Genomic DNA, 21545 nt, shown 5'->3' with positions numbered 1-21545 from the left:
ATAGAAAAACAGAGTATAAAATATATAAAACAGCCTCTTAAGTATACCCTGAGCTAATTAACGTATATGTTCCTTTCAAGAATATATCTAATAATAGCCCGGCTCTTGTAGCTTGCCGTATCCCTCGCCCAGAAATCCTCCGTTCAAGTACTCCGTACCTACTCCAGTCGTCTCCTCAGCCGCAAGCCCACCAATCAATCGCCTCGCCTCGCTTAGTCCTCGCCCCGGGTACACGCTCCAAAGTACCCCCTCTTCGGAACACACACGCACTAGGGCTGGTACCGCCCACTCGTCATATTTCCGCACGATCTGAATCTCGAACTTTGGAAAAATCCCACTCGGACGAAAAGCACACAAGTCAACACCACACACAGCAGCAATGGCCAGTAAGTGATAGCTATCGCCATTTTTTCCCCCAAAGAAACGCGGAGGGCAGCTCGTTGCTAACGCTCGGAAACCAACTCCAGAGTCAAAGAACTCGTCCCAGCACAACCAGTCGCGCAAGGCGCACCGTAACGGGTTCGTCACCACCTCCAGCAGATTGATGATCCGAGTCTCTCACGCAGTTCGCTCACCTGCCGCCGCAGCATCAAGAAGCCCAAGACTTCTCGTTACCCCTCCCTGAAGGGCACCGACCCCAAGTTCCGCCGAAACCACAGACATGCTCTCCACGGCACCATGAAGGCTCTGGTACGATTTCACCAACCCCCCGAATCCTCCGCGAGAAGAGAGAGAAAACCCCCAGAGAGAAAATTGCAGGCAGACCGACTAACTGGATGAACAGAAGGAGGCCAAGGAGGGAAAGTCAGCATGAGCGTACCTTTGACTCTAGCGGGTAGTGAATAAAAGGGGATCTTTGCAAAGTTTCAGGCCAGTTGGCCGCAGCTTAAAAACCATTAGACGCGAGTTTGCGCAGGAATCGGTACTTCGACAGCTAATAGGACAATGCATCACTATAATGCTGGGGAGATCGATTGGGTTTCCTCTCAATATGAGCTCCGGGTAGACAATCTGGTTGTCTAAATCATTGCAGCGCCGTCTGCACTTTTCACAGTTGATTCTCTTCAGTGATTTCCTTTTCCTTTGGTGAAGGGTGTGGCAGTGTCTGTGCCCCTGCTTCTAGAGATATTACGACTAATTTGCGCTGTCCCATTGCTCCTTGCTTTCCCTTGCCTTGGGTATAATCCAAACCAGCTGATGATTAAACAGATTCAAGTCCTCGATATCGGACAACTAGTGTCCATCTGTCGACATTACAGTCTCAGGTTCTTGACCAGCAGTTCATGTGCCAGACTCTTGTTGTTGGTCGACAGCAAGGATATGATTTCGTTGACGAGAATGATGTCCTTCAAGAGCTTGTTCTCGCCCGCCGCCTTGTTTGCTTCCAGTGCGCGTGTGTAGTACTGCAGGCTCAGGTATCCGATCCCAAGCAGATGGAAGAGTCTTCCCACGTTGTAGTATCGCTCTGCTTGGAGCCTCGGCTCGTTGCCCCCGGACTGCACGTATAGAGTGATGAATGACTGGCCTTGCAGCAGCAGATACTGCCGGTTGGTCGACTGCCGCTTCAGGCCATAGTGGACATATGCAAGACCCAGGCTCAGGTTGACCATGGGATTCTCGCGGTCGAGTGCCCACGCACGCAGGAAATATCCTGGAGGTCAACTTGTTAGTTTCCCGCTCGCCAGATCTGGGACAAGACGTTTCGATGCTCACCTATCGCATACGTGTAACTCGTAGAGGTAAAGAGGATATGGCCATAGAGCATCAACAGACAGATGTCCATGTTCAGCTTTTCGGTGGCCGCTCCATCCTGGTCGAGGGTGCTCTTCCCGCTCAGGTTCTTGTTTGCGGCTTCATATGTCATGTCTATCGCTTTGATTTGTCTCAAGATGAACTTTTGAGCTGGTCCGGAAGTGTACCAGGAGACGGGCGACTGGCATAACTTGGAGAGCAACGCAAACATTCGAGAAGAATCGGATATTCCGCCGTCTCGCATCAAGTGGCGAGCAACCGTGATGCATTTCTCTTCATCGTTTGTGTTGATAGCACATACTAAACAAGTCAATATGACGTCGGCACTGCTGGGCATTCGGACTTATACATACCGCTCCAAGCCATGTGGATGGCAAAGTTGTGTTGGGGCGACTGGAATACAGTCGAGTCTCTTGCAGACTCACATACTTGATACGCTTCTTCCCGGCGGTGTACAAGCGATAGGCCAATGGCATAATCGAGGAACAAGTCGAGCCAGTCATCAAATGAGATGCCTTGGTGATTATCGAATCCCGGTCCTGGTAGAGACTCTCCTTGAGGCGCGAGGGCTATCAATAGTCGTCAGTGCCATGAAAACAGCAAGCAAGAGAGTGCCCTCAGCAAGAATAGAGGGGGAGGGGATGCACATACACCGTGTGAGACGCTCAAACATCTGTGATAATTCGGTATTTCCTTGTTCGCTGGCCGGCTGCTCCGCCAACTGCTTCTTCCCAAGGAAGTGGAGGTATTTGTCCCATGTGTAGAACCTTTTGAGAGATCGGAAGTCGTCAACAAGCTCTTTGCAGGATTCTATCCAGACCGGGATGAGATCGGTGGCACCAGACTTGATCTGCTGCTTAAGGCCACGAACATATTCATACTGCCTGGAGAGCTTGATTGCGCGTGAATGTTCGTCCTGCCGGCGCTTGTCGGGGTTGGCAAACCGTTTTGCGCGGTATCTCCTCGGCAGGATACGCGTCGTCGGGGTAGACTTTGGTTTGGCCTGTCGAGGTCCTTGCCGAGGTTGAGAAGGCGGCATGCCCCTTATGCCACGATCTGTTTGCATAGAGAACCTCTGAAGTTGCTCCTGGGTGGGCGGCTCGCCTGGGGGGTTCCCCTGAGCTTCCTTGAGCGCCATTGCCTCCGCCGCAAGAATGAGGGCTTCTTCGTCCTCCTTGGCCTTTTCATACATGTTTGCCAGCTCGATACGGGCATCGATGTTGTACTCGTCAGCATCAATGGCCGCATGGAAGCACTCCTCCGCGGTGGATTGCTGCCCTATTGCTTGGTAGCATCGGCCTAGTTGAACCAACAGCGTTGCATCTGGTTCTTCAGTCGTTGCTCGGAGCAGTTCGAGATACCTGATGGCTCGCTGCGGGTGGCCGTACTTGGCAATTTCGCTCGCAAGGTCATAGGAAATAAAGGGGAACTCCGCCATAAAGTCGAATGTACGCGGATTATCCGGATCCAGCCAAGTCAAATGCCTCTGTCAGTGCTTCTTGTTAGGCCATACACATTACACTGATGACACGCGGTGATGGGAAGGCTATCGCTTACAAAGGCCTCTTCTTCTTCTCCTAGTCTTAGCCTGTAGATTGCCAGTCGAACCCTGAGGTCTAGAGGTAGAGACAGGCCATAGAGCTCCGGGCCAAACATTGAGTCTTGGAATTGAGGCACATGGCTCCTACGTTCGTCGCCCTCGTCCCATTCGCAGTCGTCAACCTGCCACTGGTCCCAGTATTGCTCCTGAACACGACCTACCAGCCATCTGGACAGCGCCTTGAGTTCGCTAATGGCCTCAGTATACCTGCCAATTGCTGCAATGAGCTCGACATAGATTCCTATATCAAGCCAGGGGGCAGTTGAGCCATGCAGTGCTGTGTTTTCGATCTCGTAGTCAAAGTAGCGTCGATAGGCCATGATGGCGGAGGGTACAGCAGACTCGGTGTTCTTATTGTCAATGCAGGCCTCTGCCAGCTTCCGCACAATCTCCAGGTCATACGGATGGTACTTGAGGACGAACTTGTATTCCTGAATTGCAGCAGCCAGATGGCCTTGCCGATGACAAACAGTTGCTTTGCCAAGCCGAGCCTCGATGTTCACGGGGTCCGCTCTGAGGGCAGCAGAATAGCACAGCCGCGCGGTGTGTAGATTGCTCGCCTCATCCTCTGCTATCGTGTCCAGCGCGAAGGCGGCACACTCGAGCCAAGCAGAAACTTCCTTGGGTCGCAGATGAGCGGCATACACCATGGCAGACAGCGCACGGGCATGCTCGCCCTGCTCGCGAAAGATGGACGACAGCGCGGTCCATGCTTGGTGAGTTTCAGCATTGATCCTGATGACTTCGGAAACCAGGTCCAAGGCCCTGGAGTAGTCTCCGCTGAGGAATGCCTGGTTGACTTTGGCCAACCGAGCTGTGATGTCGCCTCGAGGTTTCGCAGCTTTGCGAGGGCCTCGAGCTCCCCGAGATCCTCGTCCTCTGGCAATCCCGCGCCCGGGGAACGGCTCTTCTGAGTCTCCTTGTTGAGACTGCAAGAACTCTCTTACCGACTGGTCAAACTTGGCGATGTCATGTTGCAGGAGCTCCTGATCAGAGTCGGAGTCGGACGCATTCCCACTGGAGCCGTCCATCAAGCCTAGGCATTAGCGACCTCACCGTTGAGAACAATATGAGCTGACTTACCCGGCGGCCGACTCGTCCAAGCCACGACTGCTCGACATCTTTTATTGAGGATCCGCATCTGTCACGTTCAGTGGCAATGATGATGCAGGAATGCAGAGCAGAGTTGTGGCTTGGGAGAAGGTGGGCATATCTAATCGATTACGTCCAGAAAGTACTGGCCAAGTTGCTCTCTAGGTGGAAGATTATCACGATACTTAAAGCATATGATTCATTCCCCTCGAATACAGCTGCTATGTATCTACGAACGAACCTCACATGCACGCTGAATCAATCATCTGGCTCATCATCATATTTTACCAGCATGTTGAAGCTTTTATATCGGATAAAATGTTCGGTTGCTGGCATCCTGGAGGACTAAAACTGCCATTTCGAGTTAAGCCGCGATGTTAGCGCACTGTCATCCCAGAAGTTTCACCCCACTCCAATTGGTCGGATCGGATCATAGCAGATTCTTTCTGTCGCAAACTCGCCATTCGATCTCGACATAGCCGAATCAGAGACGTTTGGATATGTTCAAACCGAGCCCACAGCGTCTGTCGCAGCTCCAGGTACAGCGAGTGACACTTTCAACGGGTGGAATTGCAGCTAATTGTGGTGATACTAGGCCGCCGTGCCATGGGCTGCCAGAAAAACCCCGGCCTTGGGGTAAGCATTCCTCGACGAGAGCAACCACGTTTGAATCAGCATTAGATCCTGACAAAGGTGCCAGGTGCATTGTCAACGAACCAATATCGAGAAACTACTCGGCTCCAGCCAAATCAGATCGCGAGGCCGAACCGAGCATACGAAGTCCACGGTCCCTCCAAGCCCTCCACCTCAAGCCATTGAAACGCGAGGCTGAATACGGCATCCCCTCATGCGACCTGCAGCTGCGGTCATTCAGCTTGCAACCACTCCAATTCTTCTCGGACTTTGCACTGCGGGCGGCGTATTACCTCGGACTGCCAGCGTCCGGCCCAGTTACCCTTCCTCGAATCACAGAGCGATGGACCGTGCCAAGGAGTCACTTCATCTTCAAGAAATCCCAAGAGAACTTTGAACGTGTGACGCTGAGGCGCTTGATCCAGATCAAAGACGGCAACCCAGAAACGGTGCAGCTCTGGCTCGCCTACTTGCGCAAGCACCAGTTCTATGGCATCGGTATGAAGGCGAATATGTGGGAGTTTGGCACAACAGAAGCGTCCAAGTCGCTGGAGGAGATTGAGGGATTGATGTCGGGGCAAGATGCTCCGTGGTCTCATCTTGGACAGACGAGGAGTATCGGCGCCGCTGACAAGGTGGTGGACATTCTGAACTCTCGCCGGGTCAAGAAGGCCGCAGACAACAACTTTCCGATTCACGAGATATCATAGAGAGAATATACCCAGTCAGGATCAGTCCAAGAAAGGCCCAAGCCAGCTCCTTGATGTTTCACGATCCATATCCAGAGAAAAGCGGCGGCAGTGTTGGGACAGCAAAAGCGCCGAGGTTGAGGCTCTCGGGGTACTCGGGGTACTCTGTACAATAAGAAACCTTTCGTAGGTCAACATGTAAAATATCTACCAACCAAGCAAACATGATTGAAAATAAAACACAAAAAAAAACAATTTCTCGGGAACCATTTCTCACATGAATATTGAGCATCTATATTTAGACATTACACCCTTAAACGCACCTGTACCTGATTATGCATATTGTGGGGATCCGAGACACGCCTCTTATCGATATGCCGACGTTCAAGCTCCCGCTCTATTTTCAACTCTTGTTCCTGCTGTCGCCCAGACACGGCGAGTTGATGCCACAGGACTCGTCGCCATGCTGCTCTCTCGCATTTCGCGGCCGATGCCGCTGTCCGCCAAGGCTATCGCGAGGCCAGTGATTCTATGTAGGCGGTGCATATGGGCAACGGCGCCAGCGAGCTTTGGGAGCCATCGGCCGCGAAGAGACATGTAAGGCACTCCAACCTCTAGTCATGTATTGCATGCATCGGGGAGAACAACAGCAGGCGGCTCCGCCTCGACATTTACTTGGTCTTCCTTCAAATGGAATCTTAGGTAGAAGAGATCGTGTTAACATAGTCGTCGTAGCGCCCCTGTGCCGTCCCTCTTGAAAGTCGCAAAGCGATTCAACCACCAGCCCGGTGACCAGACGGATAAAGGCGTCGCGAAGAAGCCCATCGCCAGCCCAGCCATTCACGAGGACATCTATACGATACCGAACTTCCTCACGTTCACCCGACTCGTGGCAAGCCCAGTTATAGGGTACCTCGTACTACAGGATGCGCACACCTGGGCCGTCGGCCTGCTGGCCTACGCTGGCTTTACAGATCTGCTGGACGGGTGGATAGCGAGGAAGTGGAATCGCAGGACAGTCGTGGGCACAATTATTGATCCAATGGCCGACAAGGTCTTGATGACTGTGTTGACGGTATGCCTGGCCATTAAAGGAGCGTTGCCTGGTACGTGAACAGCCTGCTTCCAGATCTACAGGTAACAGGTGTACGAGACTGACTCACATGGCTCTTGTTCTTGCAATTAGTCTGGGTTGCGAGCATCATCTTGGGTAGGGATGTCGGGCTGGCTATTGCAGCCATCTATTACCGCTGGATCTCTCTACCACCACCCAAAACATTTACGCGATACTGGGACTTTTCCCTGCCGTCCGCCGAAGTCCGACCTACGACCATTAGCAAATACAACACCTTTCTTCAACTGGCCCTGGTTGGTCTGACGACTGCAGCGCCGCTTTTGAGTGTCGATTTGGCACCAACACTTACAGTCATGCAGTATGTCTTTGTCTACCTACCCTTTCCCCCAGCCGAGTATGTCGGTGCTGGTTTTGCTTACTATTGTCGCAGATATGTCGTGGCTACGACGACTGTTTGGAGCGGAGCGAGTTATGTTTTCTCAAAAGACGCCATCAAGATTCTGAACAAGCCTTGATACGGAATCACGTTCTACTGGTTGAAGAATCCAGTGTGTCAGTATATATAACACCATAGAATAGAATACCAATAGCGAAGCCATGAGGACGGCGTTTTATACAAGGGTCCGGGGTAAGTACCTTACTATTATAATGCGTGCCAGTGGACCTATCCCCCCAACCCGGGATTGAGCCTCTTGATATAACACACAAGTCTCCATGGAGGAAGCCCTAGCATTTCGGCAGAATACGGTCCTACATCCTGTCACCAGATCACAACATAAGACTTCGATCCAACCAGGCTGGATGAACCGAGGTGGCAGTATCTACCTCGTCAAGCTGACCTCGTTTGACAACAGACACACGCATACAAGCAGGATGGCCTCCTTACGTTCTTCTCAAACTGTATCTTTATCTGGTTTTGGTTTTGTTTGAGATTTACGACCACAAAAACAAAAACTGGTCGGCCTGGAGCTGGCTGTCCACAGACGTGCCTTGAAATACATGGACGACCCCGGAATCCATATACCGCACACAGCCAATCGAGGCGCTTGGGCTCGCCCATTGGTTGGGACTTACTCCGTTTCGAAGCCCGTTTAGGGCTTGGTTGGCGGAAGAAAGACATTGAAGAGAGAGAGAGAGAGAGAAAAAAAAAAGAGGCCCAGGAAAAACCCTCTACGGCGTGAGGATGAAAAAACCTGGGACGCACAGAGGCTTTGCTACCGGCTGGCCGTCGCCCTCTTTTGGCGGATCGAATGCCTTGCCCATGCGAGATGGACAAAACCGCAGATGCTGCCATGAGGACCGATTTTCTGATGAATTTTGTCCCGATAGCGCTGCACGAGGTGCGGAGTTTGTGTGTTGTGTGCCGTGTAGTTGGTTGTGAATGATCGCGAAAGGTCGTGGTGCCGGTTACGGGAACCAGCTGATTTGTCTGGTCAGCCGTGATAAGGGCTGAGATGATTGTGTCTGGCCAGCCGGAAAAGGACTGGAATGGATTTCGTGGCCAGCATTGAAGCTGGAGTGGTTGTTGTGTTGTTGACGCAAGAAGGTATGAAGCCCTCAAAGTTCCCTTCTTGTGGCGGTTAAGGGCCAGCTGAGCCCGAACCGCCTGGTTTGGCGTGAGGCCCTGCAAACATCCCTGGCCTCCATACCTGACTGCTAGCAAAATGTAGGTATGGGAGATGTTTGCAGAGGAGAGTTGGCCTCTCCCACAAGATGTTGCCCGCTCTGGCGTTTTATAGCTGCCAACAGCGTCCGTCTGTCGTGTGCAGAGGTCTCTTCCTAATTGGGCAAGTCGAGATGCCATGCGGATGGATCTTCAAGCTTGGCCACCGTATCACGTGCCGACGTGCCGTCAAAGCGGGTCGTCGCAATTGCACTTATCCCGCTTCCGGCTAAGCGCCAGCTGTGCCTTGTCTGCTTACTCAGCTGCCAATCTACATACGTCAAGCGCCTCAACTCCTGCTAGCCTCTTTCCAGTTGCCTCTTATGCTGAATATAGCGTGAGAGCTTCTACATAGAACCGTTGAATCACTCTTCTTCAATCATTCGACGCTCCTTCAGACACGACACGATGAAATTCAAGATAGAGTCAGCTTTTCTTGATAGAAACACGCGTCATGTTCATGCGAGCTGACGAGTCAACAGCGATCTCCCCGTGTTATTTCCTTACCCAAGGATATATCCAGGTACGTGCCCGTCACTCTCATCCATATTCACGCTTGGTGCAGCATCATATACCTTGCTGACACACCCACAGAACAATATGCGTGAGTGACCTTTCAGCATGTGCATGGCTTCTGTACAGACTCTGACCACTGAGGAAACCCGGCAGTTATATGTGTGATTTGAAAAGTATGATCCTGAGGTCCTGGCGATGTTTGCCCGCTTACTCACCGATTCAGAAACGCTCGATGCGGGCGGTCATTGCGTCCTGGAGATGCCTTCGGGAACCGGCAAGACGGTATCACTACTATCTCTCATTGTTGCATACCAGCAGCACATGCCCGAGAAGCGGAAGCTCATCTACTGCTCTCGTTCGTACACCCTGAGCTCGGCTTGTGAATTGACGGATGCTGAACTTAGTCTTCATAGGTACCATGTCTGAGATTGAAAAGGCTCTAGTCGAGCTGCAGTCTCTGATGAAGTATCGCACCGAGCAGCTAGGGTACGAAGAAGAGTTTCGCGGCCTTGGCCTGACGAGTCGAAAGAACTTGTGTCTTCACCCCTCTGTGAAGAGGGAAAAGAGTGGCTCAGTCGTCGATGCTCGCTGCCGAAGTCTAACTGCAGGATTTGTCAAGGAGAAGAAAGACCGAGGCGAAAATGTCGAAGTTTGTGTCTATCACGATGTGCGTTCCGCCGAACATCCGCCTCACTGCTCGACTCCTGGTCGCGTCATTGTCAGTTACTCACTAACACGATTCAGAACCTTGATCTGCTTGAACCACACAACCTGATACCCAACGGCGTATGGTCCTTTGACGCGCTCTTACGATACGGAGAGGAGCATAAGCAATGCCCGTATTTCACTGCGCGACGCATGGTATGATCTCACTGATAACCTCTTGCTGAAGAGTCGTGTCTAATGCTGCCAAACAGATGGAATACTGCAATGTAGTCATCTTTTCCTATCACTATCTCCTGGATCCCAAGATTGCGGAGCGTGTCTCCAAAGACTTTTCCAAGGACTGCATTGTAGTCTTTGACGAGGCTCACAACATCGACAATGTCTGTATCGAGGCGCTCAGCACCGACATTACCGAAGACTCAATACGCAAAGCGACCCGCAGCGCTCAGCATCTGGAGCGAAGAATTGCTGAGATGCGCGAGACGGATCAGGAGCAACTCCAAAACGAATACGAGAAGCTTGTTCAGGGGCTTCGCGCGGCTGATGAGTCGAGGCAGGAGGATGCCTTTATGGCAAATCCAGGTATGTGATGCCACTTCTCATTTGCATTGCCATAACTAAGACATCATTTGCAGCTCTGCCGGATGACCTTTTGAAGGAGGCTGTGCCGGGAAACATCAGAAGAGCGGAACATTTCGTGGCGTTTTTGAAACGATTTTTGGAATATCTCAAGGTTCGTGAACCTCTCCTTCATCTTTCTCCCAAAAACCCGCTGTCGCTGCCTGGACAGTTCATACTGATACCTCGTCCCAGACGCGAATGAAAGTTCGTCAGGTCATATCAGAAACACCACCATCGTTTTTGGCCCATCTGAAAGAGCATACATTCATCGAAAAGAAACCGTTGCGGTTCTGTGCCGAGCGGCTCACATCACTTGTCCGGACCTTGGAACTTACGAACATCGAAGACTACCAAGCGCTCCAAGAAGTGGCAACATTCGCGACTCTCGTTGCAACCTACGAAAAGGGCTTCCTGCTGATCCTAGAACCATACGAGTCCGACACGGCAGAGGTGCCAAACCCAACTCTTCATTTCACTTGTCTTGATGCGGCCATTGCCATCCGGCCCGTGTTTGAAAGGTTCTACTCAGTCATCATAACCTCTGGAACGATTTCGCCCCTGGAAATGTATCCCAAAATGCTGGACTTTGCGACAGTCATACAAGAATCCTACAGCATGACCCTCGCACGAAAGTCTTTCCTTCCCATGATTGTGACTCGAGGGAGTGACCAAGCGTCCATCTCGTCGAGCTTCCAGGTCCGAAACGAACCGAGTGTTGTCCGCAACTACGGCAGCCTTTTGACAGAGTTCGCAAAGATCACGCCCGACGGTATGGTCGTGTTCTTCCCGTCATATCTGTACATGGAGTCCATCATCAGCATGTGGCAGGGCATGGGCATCCTCGACGAAGTGTGGAAGTACAAGCTCATCTTGGTGGAAACGCCCGACGCACAGGAGACGTCGCTGGCCTTGGAGACCTACCGGACTGCCTGCTGCAACGGAAGGGGGGCGATCCTGCTCTGTGTCGCACGAGGAAAGGTATCAGAAGGAATCGACTTCGACCATCAATACGGCCGGACGGTGCTGTGTATCGGCGTCCCGTTCCAGTACACGGAATCACGAATCCTCAAGGCCAGACTCGAGTTTCTACGCGAGACATACCGCATCAAAGAAAACGACTTCCTCTCCTTCGATGCCATGCGCCACGCCGCGCAGTGCCTGGGCCGTGTCCTGCGAGGCAAAGACGACTACGGCGTCATGGTGCTCGCGGACCGACGGTTCCAGAAGAAGAGGAACCAGCTCCCGAAATGGATCAACCAGGGCCTCTCGGACGCCGACACGAATCTGAGCACGGACATGGCCGTCAGCGCCGCCCGCCGGTTCCTCAAGACGATGGCGCAGCCGTTCCGGAGCAAGGACCAGGAGGGCATCAGCACCTGGGGCTACGAGGACCTGCTCCAGCACCAGAAGAAGATGGAGGAGGAGAGGGGAGAGGAACCGCCGCCCGTAATGGGCAATGCGCGGGCCCAGGCTCACGGGAGCATAGCTGCTGGGTACGAGTCTGATTACGGAGACTTGGATCCAGATATGATGGAGCTGGAAGGCTTTGAGTGAAGAGGAAAAGGCTTTTGGGGGAGTTGGGAACGATCTACGAAGCAACGACATCTGGATAGGAGGGTTGAAGATGAAAAAAACATTGCAGTCTACGCTACAGAATCATGGCAACTCGTAATTAATCAGCAATCATTTTTTAAGGGGTCAAGGACACCAAATTGTCTAAATATATCAATCATCTGCCAAGCAAGTGTTGGCTGCGCTCTTGCATTCTATCACGGGCCGCGTCGTGCCATGATTGTCTAAACGAAGTGTGTCGGTTGTCAAACAGTCATTACATCTCCCGTAAACAGATTCATCAGCCAAGAACAACTCCCGCGAAGACAATACCTCATATACAAACTGAGTGGAACACCCAAGAAGAAAAGAGCAAAAGAAAAGGCAAAAGGGGGGGTATCGAAAGTCATTGCGCGCCAACTCCGCACATCTAACCAGCAGCGGGGATGCGCCTCGACGCCTTGACAGCCCTCATCGCAGGCAGCGTGTTCGCCCGCCCAGGCCGCCTGCCAATCTCAAAGCACAGCATCCGGATGAAGTCGGTGTTGCTCCAGTAGCTGCTGTGGGCGCTCAGCATGTTGAGGTACTGGATCTCCAACGGCCCGCCGCCCGACCGGAGGAACCAGTCGATCTGGCCGTTGTCGTTGAGCAAGAAGGCCTTCTTCTCGGCAATCTCCTCCCTCGTAAAGTCGTGGACTTCAAGCTCGAGCTGAGAGGGGAGGCGGACAGTGGGCGGGCGGCCGTCGTCCGTCGTCGATGAGCCGGGATTGGCGGCGCCCATGCCTTTGGCGACGGTGCGCACGGCATCGCCAAACGACTTGAAGAACGAAGTCGAAGCGGTAGGGACATAGGCCGTCTTCAGGCTGGCCGCATACACGGGGTCTACCGCGCCATTGAGGAAGTAGGCAATCGGATCCTCCCTGGCGAGGATGTTGTAGATGTTATCGACGGCCAGGCACCCAAACATGCCCTGCTCACCAACAACATTTTCGGCCATGGTCTCGCTCACATCTACGCCCGGTTTGGCGCGTCCACGGCGTGGCGTAAGAGCCCCCCTTTCGAGCAGCAAGAAGAAGCCGGTAGGGCTTCCCATGAGGAACAGATTCCTTGTATCGAACTCAAAGAATTTGGTCTCGGGCTCTGGTCGGGACAGGTCGAGCGGAGGCGCAATCGTTGGCTGCCGCGACAGAACCTCAACCGCCATGACACTGCCGAGGGAGTGCGCAACCAGATGGACGCGTCCATTCTCAGCAAATCCGGGATTGTTCCTACACCAGAGGCGGTAGACGCGGTTCGCCTCGGCGACCAAGGCCGCAATCATCTTGCCCTTGTGGTGAGACATGTAAAAGGGGATGTCGAACATGACGTCGGAAATCATGCTCCTGATGGCGGGGATTGTGTTGGGCTCAATGTCCTTGAGGCTGAAAGGCTGGGCGGCACCCGAGTTGTTGGCCCCCATACCGGTCTGGAGAGCTCCGCCGTCTTCAAAGGACAGCCCAATTCTCCAATTGAGTGGCAGGACCATGAGCCTGCTCTGGCCGTTGTGCAGAACCTCCTGCACCGCGGGACTCTGGAACTCGCTGTCGACCAGACGCCGGAAGCCGTTGACGGCGTGTGTAAAGTGATAGCTCTCGACCCTCTCGGCAATCTTTTGGCCAATTCCGTGGGCCACCAGCACCAGATCAGTCACCTTGCTGCGGTCTTTCTCCGCCTCGCAGGCAGGGCAAGTAGCTGGCGCGCTGCCATGAGCCGTCGACTTGATGGGCTGCGTCTTCTTCCTGCGGTGCAGACGCTCCCAGCTCAGTCTGTCAAATCCCCGAACGACTGGGATGCCAACCGTCACACCCTTCATGATCTTCAGAATGGGCCGCCGGTTGTAGTAGGAAGATGGCTGGAGGCTCGGCTTGAGCAGGAAGGCGTTTGCTCGATCTTTGTATATGACACTGTAGCTGGAATAGGCGCGCTGGTGGTGATGTTCGTGGGCCTCGTCGTCCACCTTGGGTGGCTCCATGTAGCCCTCTGTGGCAGCTTCGCCCTGGAAGCAATGGGATGCACAGAATGGATGAGCAGAAATGGCGGGCTCGGTCGGTACAGGAGAGTGTCGGTATAGTCCTTCGCCTTCCGTGGGCCACAGCCGATAGGAGACCTTTTCTTCTCCCGACGCCCCGACATCGATGGCGCACCGTATTTCATCGCGCCACGTCTCGGTCCAGGGACGCAGCTCCTGGTATCCAGTTTCGAGCTGGTTGGCCACAGCCGCCGAGACCGGCATCATGGTATCCCTACGCGCGAGATTAGAAGGATGAAGGCAGAGAGCAGAGCAATCGGTCACCGGACATACTTGTAAAACCACGTTCCCCTCGTCACGACAGCAACGTCGTTGATGGGAGACCAGTAAACGGGCTTCATCTGCAGCGTGTGCAAGCAGACCTTGTGCAATCTCGCCAATCCGACCACGACATCCTGGTCCTCATCCTCGAGATCCGGAGCGGTGGTCTCTACGGGAACAGGCTGCTCTACCGGAATCTCGTCCTCCACCTCGGTAACTACGTCATTAAGCTGTGATGGTTCCAAGGGTGGCTCGTCACTATGTTGTTGTTGTTGTTGCTGCTGCTGCTGCTGCTGCTGTTGTGATGAGGACGTGAGTTGCGGTGCATGTTCTGTACTCAATACCCGCACGAATGGTTTGCCGGAGATACCATGGTCGTTTGCAGCCACGAACTCAGCGGCCTTGCACCCAGCAGAGGCGCCGTCGGATGGGATGCTGGCCTGTCTCTCGCGGGCTAGCAGGGGGTGGCGTATGGGGGCATGCCGGCGGGGGCTCGCAACGTCTCGAAGCTGGTGAGGCTGGCTCATGACGACGGTCACGTCCTTGACCACCTCGTCGACGTCAAACAGCCGATTCGTCTTCCTCACCAGCGAGCAGAACGCCGTGTCGAGCTCCGTCAGGGCGTCGGTAGCGAGCTCGGGGCAGCAGGCGGTCAGCAGAGTCTCTGGGATCGCCTCGGCCACTTCCGTCGTTGAGTTCCGCGTCTGCTTCTTCTCGTTGTGGAGGCGCTTGTGCTTCAAGGCGAGCTTCCGGACGAGCAGGCCACGCTTCTCCAGATCGGACTTGACAGCGTCGGGGGCCGGCTTTCGCCCGCTTCTGATGTCGGCGTGCTGGACGCGATGGGTCTCCGACGAGAGGCCGAGCCAGGCCTGCTGCAGCATGTCGTTGTCATCGTGGGAGAAGGGGCGGAGCGGCGCCTTGGAGGGCTTCGAGTCGGCGCCGCTGGCGGGCGCGCTGCCGGACAGCGGGTCGTCGATGGGATAGATGGCCGTGTAGAAGAACTGGGCGGTGACGGCGGGCACTCCGTCTTCCTTGTCCGCGTCCGGATCTGCGTCCGGCGCCGGTCGAAGGCGGCAAGCAGGGCCTAGCGAGTGTTCCATGGAAGCGCAGACACGGAGACATCTAGAAGGGTCTTGGTTGGGGAGTTCGAGACGTGATGCAAGGTCGGAGGAGACGGAAGCGGTCGGCACTCGCCTTGGGGGCCCTCTGTCAGCAATGCCATATGGAGAGGCTGATGCGAGGGCAGAACATGATCGCAAAGGCGGCGTCAGTTCAAAAGGAGTTGAAGGCGGATTGCCATCCTAGCGCGACAGAGAAGCACATGGGCCAAAGGGAGCTGGGCGAGTGGCTGCTATGACGTGGCTGACTTGTCAGGGCAGGCAGCGGCTGTTACCTACTAGTAGCGAGAGCGGTCCAGTGACTTGTGTGCTGCGTGAGGTGATACAGAATGATAAGGCATAGCAGTTATAGCGGCATCACTGCAGTAAAGGTGAAACCGAATAATCTGGTACGATATATCAAAGTACCACTGTGTTATCCTTCATCAAAAAATTTCACCATAGCATTCCTCGCCATCCTCAGACAATCTGGCATCGGGACCAGCTTCATCCGAAGCACCAGTCCCGAGGTACCGGCCAGGCCAGCTCCATCCCCGCTTATGTCATTCCGATCGGCGCTAAGCCTTTCGGGATCTCGTCCGATGGTCCAGGCGCTGCAGCTGTCTTGTGACACCTGAGCAGCTGCTGCATGATAAGCAGGGGCTCGCTCTTCCACTATCCGGGGCTGCCAGCTGCGGCTCCATTTCCATCTCATCTCCATCTTCCTTCATTCGTCCCATTCCATTCCTCATCTGCTCTTCTTTTTTTCTCTCTCTCCTCTTCTCTCTTTCTCATCTCCTCATCTGCAATCATCAACATCATCATCCTCACCGTCTTGAACCAATTCGATCAACGCTCCCATCAAACAAACCAAAAGGAGACTCCATCGTCTCCAGCCGCGTCTCGCCCACCATGGTGGTCTCCCGTGGCACCGTTCCCTTTCTCGTGGCCATGATGCTGCTGACGGGTGTCTGCAACACATTGGTCACCAAATACCAGGTATGCCCCCGAGGATGCTGGAGGGACTGGTTGATGCAACACTTGTTTCGCGGCACCAACTAACTGACAATCGTGCAGGACAAGCAATGCGTTCGCAACTGCGAGGATGAGAATCCCGCCCGCCGAATCTACTTCAACCAGCCCGTGTTGCAGACGGCGCAGATGTTTGTCGGCGAGATGGGCTGCTGGCTCGTCGTCGGCGTTGCCGCAGCGTACCGCCGCATTGCAGCCAAGCGATCGCCCACAGAGCGCGGCTACCAGGCCATCAACTCCGGTCGGGCGGACGACGAAGACGAAGACGACACGATCGACGATGGCCCGCCATCTGTCCTACGAGGCTACCGAGTCCTGCTGCTGGCCCTGCCTGCCATCTGCGACATCTGCGGCACCACCCTGATGAACATTGGCCTGCTCCTCGTTGCGGCGTCTATTTACCAGATGACCAGAGGCGCGCTAGTTCTATTCGTGGGTCTGTTTAGCGTCGTCTTTTTGCGGAGGACGCTGCATCTATTCCAGTGGATCTCCCTAGTTGGCGTGGTGCTGGGTGTGGCCGTTGTTGGACTCGCGGGCGCCATTTGGCCGGACGTCAAGGCCACCCTCGTCTCCAGAGGCCTGTCTGCCATTACGGACTCTCCAGATGGTCTCTCCGACGTTGCCAAGGCCATCATCGGCGTCGTCCTGATTGCCGGAGCACAGATCTTCACGGCCACCCAGTTTGTCCTGGAGGAGTGGATGCTCGAGAACTCGCCCATTGACCCCATCCAGGTGGTCGGCTGGGAGGGCCTCTTTGGCTTCGTCGCCACGGTCGTGGTCATGATTGCGCTGCACCTGGCCATTGGCCGGACAGAAGCCGGCCGGTATGGGTACTTTGATGCCACCGAGGGCCTCCGTCAAATGTGGCATGAGAAGGCGCTGCTTGTGTCGAGCGTGGTCATTATGATTAGCATTGGGTAAGTTGGGTCGCTTCTATGAGACGGTGAAATGACACAAGAGGTAACTTGCTAACACGCTCAATAGCGGCTTCAACTTCTTCGGGCTCTCCGTCACCCGTACCGTCAGTGCCACCTCTCGCTCCACCATTGATACGTGCAGGACGCTCTTCATCTGGGTCGTCTCGCTCGGCCTCGGATGGGAGTCGTTCAAGTGGCTGCAGATTGTTGGATTCGCCCTGCTGGTGTATTCCACCTTTTTGTTCAACGGCATCGTCCAGCCGCCGTTTGAGTTTCTGCGCGTTGAGGAAGAGACCGAGGAGCTTCTGCCCGAGGAGCCCATCGAGCACCTATAGAGGAGCTGCCAGATGCTTGGCGGGCAAACTATACTATCGCAACTAGGACTGGTATCTGCACAATATCATGGGATTCATGGCGTAGCGGCAATGTCTCGGTGAATTGGAACACGGGCTATTACCTTTGCATTGTATAATATGGTCTTGTTTATCGCAGTTTAATCATATGGGAAGCAAGCATTCTTTCAATAGATGACGTGTGTCTAATTCGCGCCTTGCTCTCGTCACTTTAGCCCAGTGATGCTCTGCTGTCTGAACCCAAGGTGCGTGAGGTAGCTGAAGAACGCCTGTTGAAGCCAAACGAAGACCAAACCGTAGGAGAAACGCAAATCCTCGAGAAACAGACCAACAAATGAGAAGCCCTTTGCCAATAGAAATTATGTATGCAAAAGTAGGCCAAGGAAACAAAGACAAACAAACCTAAAACAAAGCCTCAAGAAAAAAACATGCTCAGCCAACAAAAAAAAAACCTTGCCAATCACGAGAAAACGATGCAAGGTATGCAAAAGAGAGGTCCAATGCCCGAGGCCCAAGAACAAGTCCCAAGACCAAGCCCAAGTCCCAAGCAGGAACCAACCAAGAAGACGAGAGAATCAAGCGACGTTGCACAGCAGCTCGGCCTCGAGGATAAACTTGCCCTCCTTGTACTTCTCCGACGCCTCAAAGGCCTTGTCGTACTTCCAGCCCACCGTCTCCTTGCACTGGTGGCACGTGATGTCGCGGACAATGTGGCGGCCAGTGGTCATGTTGCGCTCATTGGGGTCGCCGGTGTCGATGTTGACGACGCGGTGGAAGAGGTAGGCCTTGCCATGCTGGCCGCGGAAGTTCTGCTCTCTTGTTTGTTAGGGATAGGGGATATTCCACCGCATCTATTACAACGGGCTGTGCATTGGTAAGGAAGGGGTGTGCGAACAAAGAGGCGGGAGGAATAACAAGAGGTGATGGAGGACGGGAGATGACGAAATAGAAGGCATCGTGGATGATGTAGGTATAGGTAACGCACCCTGGAAATGATGTCCTCGTGGTTGGCAAGATGCGCCTTGCACGTCTTGCAGCCGTAGATCTTGTTGCTGGTGAGATAGGTGTTGTACGCCAGGCCCATTGCTGCGGATGTCCAGTAGTGCGATGCCCTCTCTCTTTTCCTCTTCTTCCTCTTCTTCCTCTTCTTCTTCTTTTTTTTTTTTACTCCCTTTTCTTCTTGTTTCTAATGGTTAATCACACTCCCGCCGACTGATCCGTTCACGGTGACGCTTTTCGCTGCTTGCCGGGCACGTCCGGAAGTTTGGATGGATGTCACAAGTACGTCGTCCGTTGGCCCTTTGCGGCTGTAATTCCAGGCTACTAGATAAGAGACAGGGAAGACGGCGGGGGGGTTGGTGCTGTTTATATAAATAGTGACGAGTGTGGAGAGAGAGACGGAATCGGGAGAGGAGGAAGAGGAGCTGCTGCCTGATGGAATCGGTTGGCAAATTGCTTTTTTGGCGAGACGAATCGCTGGTGAATGGAAGTGAGAGAGAGTAAATAAGAGTATGAAATGAGTTGAGAGAGCGTGAGTAAGTGAGTTGAGTGAGTGACCGGGGGTCTGAGAGGATGCAGTCACCGGATCAAGAGAGAGGGAACGAGAGCGGCCGAGCTTTTCCCGGGGGGGGCGATGAAAGGTGGCGGTGCTTTGCTTAAGTTTGTTTAGGTGCGCAGTAGATATATACCTTGTCTTACTGTAGGTAAGCTGTTGTTATAAGGTAGAAGTTACCGGGTGATGGATCAAAGTGAGATGTGTTTCAAGCTGCTTTTGTCGCCTTGAAGAGTTTTTAGAGGAGTGTCATTCATCCATTCGTTGCGTAATTATGCTCCCTTATCGTCATCTTATCGGGCCAGTTGAGGAGTCGAGACACAGGCTTTTGGCCGTTTTGGGTGCTCTGGCCGGACGGGCACATGCTTCATTTGATTCTTGCTGCTTGCAACCACACGAGATGGTACATTGTCTGTAACAAGAATAGCCGACGATGCAATGAACAAGGTAGATATGCTGATAATATTATAGGAAAGAGGTATGAATCTGCTGGGTCCCATCTCCTCTAGTCAGTCATCTTCGGTATCATGAGCATACAAATAAACAAATAAGTACAACCCCCCTCCCAGTCACACCAAACTCTATCATTACCCATCATCATTCCCCATCATGTGTAGCCCTTTGCCAGAGACCAGAAGCTGTCCATCTTGGCCCGGGCCAGCACCTCCCGCGCCTCCGCGTCCGTCTCGCAGATCTTGCTGCCCCATTTCTTAAACGCCCTCGCCTTCTGCTCTCCCTCGAATATCAGCTTGCACTCGTTCGTCGACATGTCCTTGAGCTCCCCGTTGGCGTCCTCGGGCGATAGCCAGTCTCGCCCGGCCGCGCTGTTCTTCTCCGGGTCCCTCGCCTGCGCGTTTTCCGTCCAGTTGATGCGGTTCAGCATGAGCTTCTTGTACTTTTTGATGCTCCACTGCCCGCCTTCCACAATCACCAGGCTGAACTTGGGGTGCATGATGCATGTTCCGGTGAGCGCCAGCTGGTCGGCGTTGCGCCAAATCTTGTACCGGTGCTGGCCGTTGGCAAGGCTCGTGATCTTGAAGACGGCAACGTAGATGCCCTTGTCGGCGTCCTTTTGCTGATTCGCGGCCACCTTCTCATGCTTCTGCTCTTTCGTTAGCTTTCGCGCCTCGTTGGCCTCGATGTGGTGCTCGTATCGCTCGGCAATCTCTCGGTTGACTCGCGCCTCGACGGCGGTGGGATCTTTGACGGCAGCTGTGACACGACAGGTTAGCATAAATAACACGCAGCCAAGTTTATAGAAAATATTTGCAACATACCGTCGCCCAGCACTCGCATGAGATTCCCCTTCTTCACCTTGGGCGGCGGCGCGGGCACCAGCCCCAGTCGTATCTTTGCCTGCATCTCCTTGAGCTCTGCCATTCTCCGTTGGCGGCGAATCTTGGCCTGCTCCTTTGACGTCAGGTACATGGGCTTCGTCGGCACTGGGCGTCGGTCCTGAGGCGGCTCGAGCGCCACCGGATGCTGGATGTATTCCGTCACGATGCTGTCCGGGGTCGTAATCTTGAGCTGCGAGGGGTCGTCGATGTCGTCGTATGATGATCCGTTCACTAGACCTTCATCCCACCACTCCAAGGCCGGAGGAGCATCCACCACAAAGTTCTTCTCCACGTCCAAATCCTCGTCTATGCCTGCTTTCCGGGTCTGCTCCGCAATGCGTCGTTTCATGGCCTCGAGGGCCGCCTGACGCCGCAAGGCATTGCCCTGCTGTATGTATTTGCCCTTTTGGTTGAACGCCAGCTGTCGAGGCATTCGCTGCCTCCCGGTCGGCTCCTGGGCGGCGGCTTTGTCGTCAAAGTAGGGGTTCGGCCCATCTCTCAGTGGCTTTCCATGTGCGTCCTGTGAGGTGCCCCTGTCGAGTCCATTTACGCGCGACGGAGAGCCTCGCGACGAGGGAGACCGGCCGTTGGTCGAATCCGATTTGCCGGCCGGCTTCCAGGAGCCCAGGTCCTCCAGGGCGGGATGCAGTCCGACGTTGAGCCCTCCCTTTGCCTTGCTCGTGCCGATGGCGGCGGCCACGCGAGCCTTGAGCGCAGCCATCCTGTCGGCGGCAGAGTCTGGCTTCTGTATCCGCGACGATCCATCGTGGCGAGGGCTGAGGCCTCCCGGCGACTGCTGCTGATGGCTCATGACGCGCGGTAGTGGCTGCTGCTTCGGTCTGTGGCAGAACTACCTATGCGTGCATGGGCGACAGAGCCGTGTGTATGCCTCTCTCCCCGAACTTGTTCGTATCTCGATTCGATTCGATTCTTTCCTTTCGTTTCCGTTCCGCGCTTCGGTGGTGTGGGTGAGGAGGCGAGCTCTTCTGCTTCGACGCGAGGGCTGATGATGCTCAGACTGTCTTCAGATCTGGCTCAGATTTCGCAGCCTCGCGGGGGATTGGATGATG

General features: G+C 54.2%; 9 protein-coding genes across 9 annotated transcripts; 5 read left to right on the top strand and 4 right to left on the bottom strand.

Moving 5' to 3' along the window:
* Positions 1-379: 379 nt before the first annotated feature.
* CCMA1212_010352 (60S ribosomal protein L29) lies at positions 380-814 on the top strand (the record flags this gene model as incomplete). The annotated part of the gene is made up of 4 exons (XM_073707401.1): positions 380-386; positions 468-519; positions 588-690; positions 785-814. 4 exons carry the CDS (start codon positions 380-382, stop codon positions 812-814), a joined length of 192 nt encoding a protein of 63 aa, XP_073554104.1.
* A 439-nt stretch (positions 815-1253) lies between these two features.
* CCMA1212_010351 (Transcription factor tau subunit sfc4) lies at positions 1254-4473 on the bottom strand (the record flags this gene model as incomplete). Its single annotated transcript, XM_073707400.1, has 6 exons — positions 1254-1651; positions 1714-2052; positions 2106-2321; positions 2404-3238; positions 3310-4369; positions 4436-4473. The coding sequence occupies 6 exons, from the start codon at positions 4471-4473 to the stop codon at positions 1254-1256; spliced, it is 2886 nt and encodes a 961-aa protein (XP_073554101.1).
* Positions 4474-4944: 471 nt separating this feature from the next.
* Positions 4945-5787, top strand: CCMA1212_010350 (37S ribosomal protein S10; the record flags this gene model as incomplete). The annotated part of the gene is made up of 3 exons (XM_073707399.1): positions 4945-4983; positions 5040-5080; positions 5145-5787. 3 exons carry the CDS (start codon positions 4945-4947, stop codon positions 5785-5787), a joined length of 723 nt encoding a protein of 240 aa, XP_073554102.1.
* Positions 5788-6229: 442 nt separating this feature from the next.
* On the top strand, positions 6230-7356 carry CCMA1212_010349 (uncharacterized protein; the record flags this gene model as incomplete). The annotated part of the gene is made up of 3 exons (XM_073707398.1): positions 6230-6363; positions 6502-6872; positions 6953-7356. The coding sequence occupies 3 exons, from the start codon at positions 6230-6232 to the stop codon at positions 7354-7356; spliced, it is 909 nt and encodes a 302-aa protein (XP_073554097.1).
* Positions 7357-9215: 1859 nt separating this feature from the next.
* CCMA1212_010348 (DNA repair helicase RAD3) lies at positions 9216-11861 on the top strand (the record flags this gene model as incomplete). Its single annotated transcript, XM_073707397.1, has 6 exons — positions 9216-9375; positions 9434-9687; positions 9765-9881; positions 9938-10268; positions 10322-10419; positions 10500-11861. The coding sequence occupies 6 exons, from the start codon at positions 9216-9218 to the stop codon at positions 11859-11861; spliced, it is 2322 nt and encodes a 773-aa protein (XP_073554096.1).
* A 427-nt stretch (positions 11862-12288) lies between these two features.
* Positions 12289-15287, bottom strand: CCMA1212_010347 (uncharacterized protein; the record flags this gene model as incomplete). Its single annotated transcript, XM_073707396.1, has 2 exons — positions 12289-14140; positions 14200-15287. 2 exons carry the CDS (start codon positions 15285-15287, stop codon positions 12289-12291), a joined length of 2940 nt encoding a protein of 979 aa, XP_073554110.1.
* An 874-nt stretch (positions 15288-16161) lies between these two features.
* Positions 16162-17568, top strand: CCMA1212_010346 (uncharacterized protein; the record flags this gene model as incomplete). Its single annotated transcript, XM_073707395.1, has 3 exons — positions 16162-16283; positions 16362-17233; positions 17301-17568. The coding sequence occupies exons 1-3, from the start codon at positions 16197-16199 to the stop codon at positions 17566-17568; spliced, it is 1227 nt and encodes a 408-aa protein (XP_073554109.1). The 5' UTR covers positions 16162-16196.
* Positions 17569-18161: 593 nt separating this feature from the next.
* CCMA1212_010345 (Protein yippee-like 2) lies at positions 18162-18670 on the bottom strand (the record flags this gene model as incomplete). Its single annotated transcript, XM_073707394.1, has 2 exons — positions 18162-18395; positions 18572-18670. 2 exons carry the CDS (start codon positions 18668-18670, stop codon positions 18162-18164), a joined length of 333 nt encoding a protein of 110 aa, XP_073554112.1.
* A 1075-nt stretch (positions 18671-19745) lies between these two features.
* CCMA1212_010344 (U4/U5/U6 small nuclear ribonucleoprotein prp3) lies at positions 19746-21240 on the bottom strand (the record flags this gene model as incomplete). The annotated part of the gene is made up of 3 exons (XM_073707393.1): positions 19746-20350; positions 20416-21213; positions 21234-21240. 3 exons carry the CDS (start codon positions 21238-21240, stop codon positions 19746-19748), a joined length of 1410 nt encoding a protein of 469 aa, XP_073554111.1.
* Between the last annotated feature and the right edge of the window lie 305 nt (positions 21241-21545).

This window comes from Trichoderma ghanense (genome assembly GCF_004382785.1).
Source record: "Trichoderma ghanense strain CCMA-1212 chromosome Unknown scaffold_24, whole genome shotgun sequence".
In the NCBI taxonomy this organism is placed as follows: Eukaryota; Fungi; Ascomycota; class Sordariomycetes; order Hypocreales; family Hypocreaceae; genus Trichoderma; species Trichoderma ghanense.
This window is presented reverse-complemented; position numbering and strand designations above follow the sequence as displayed.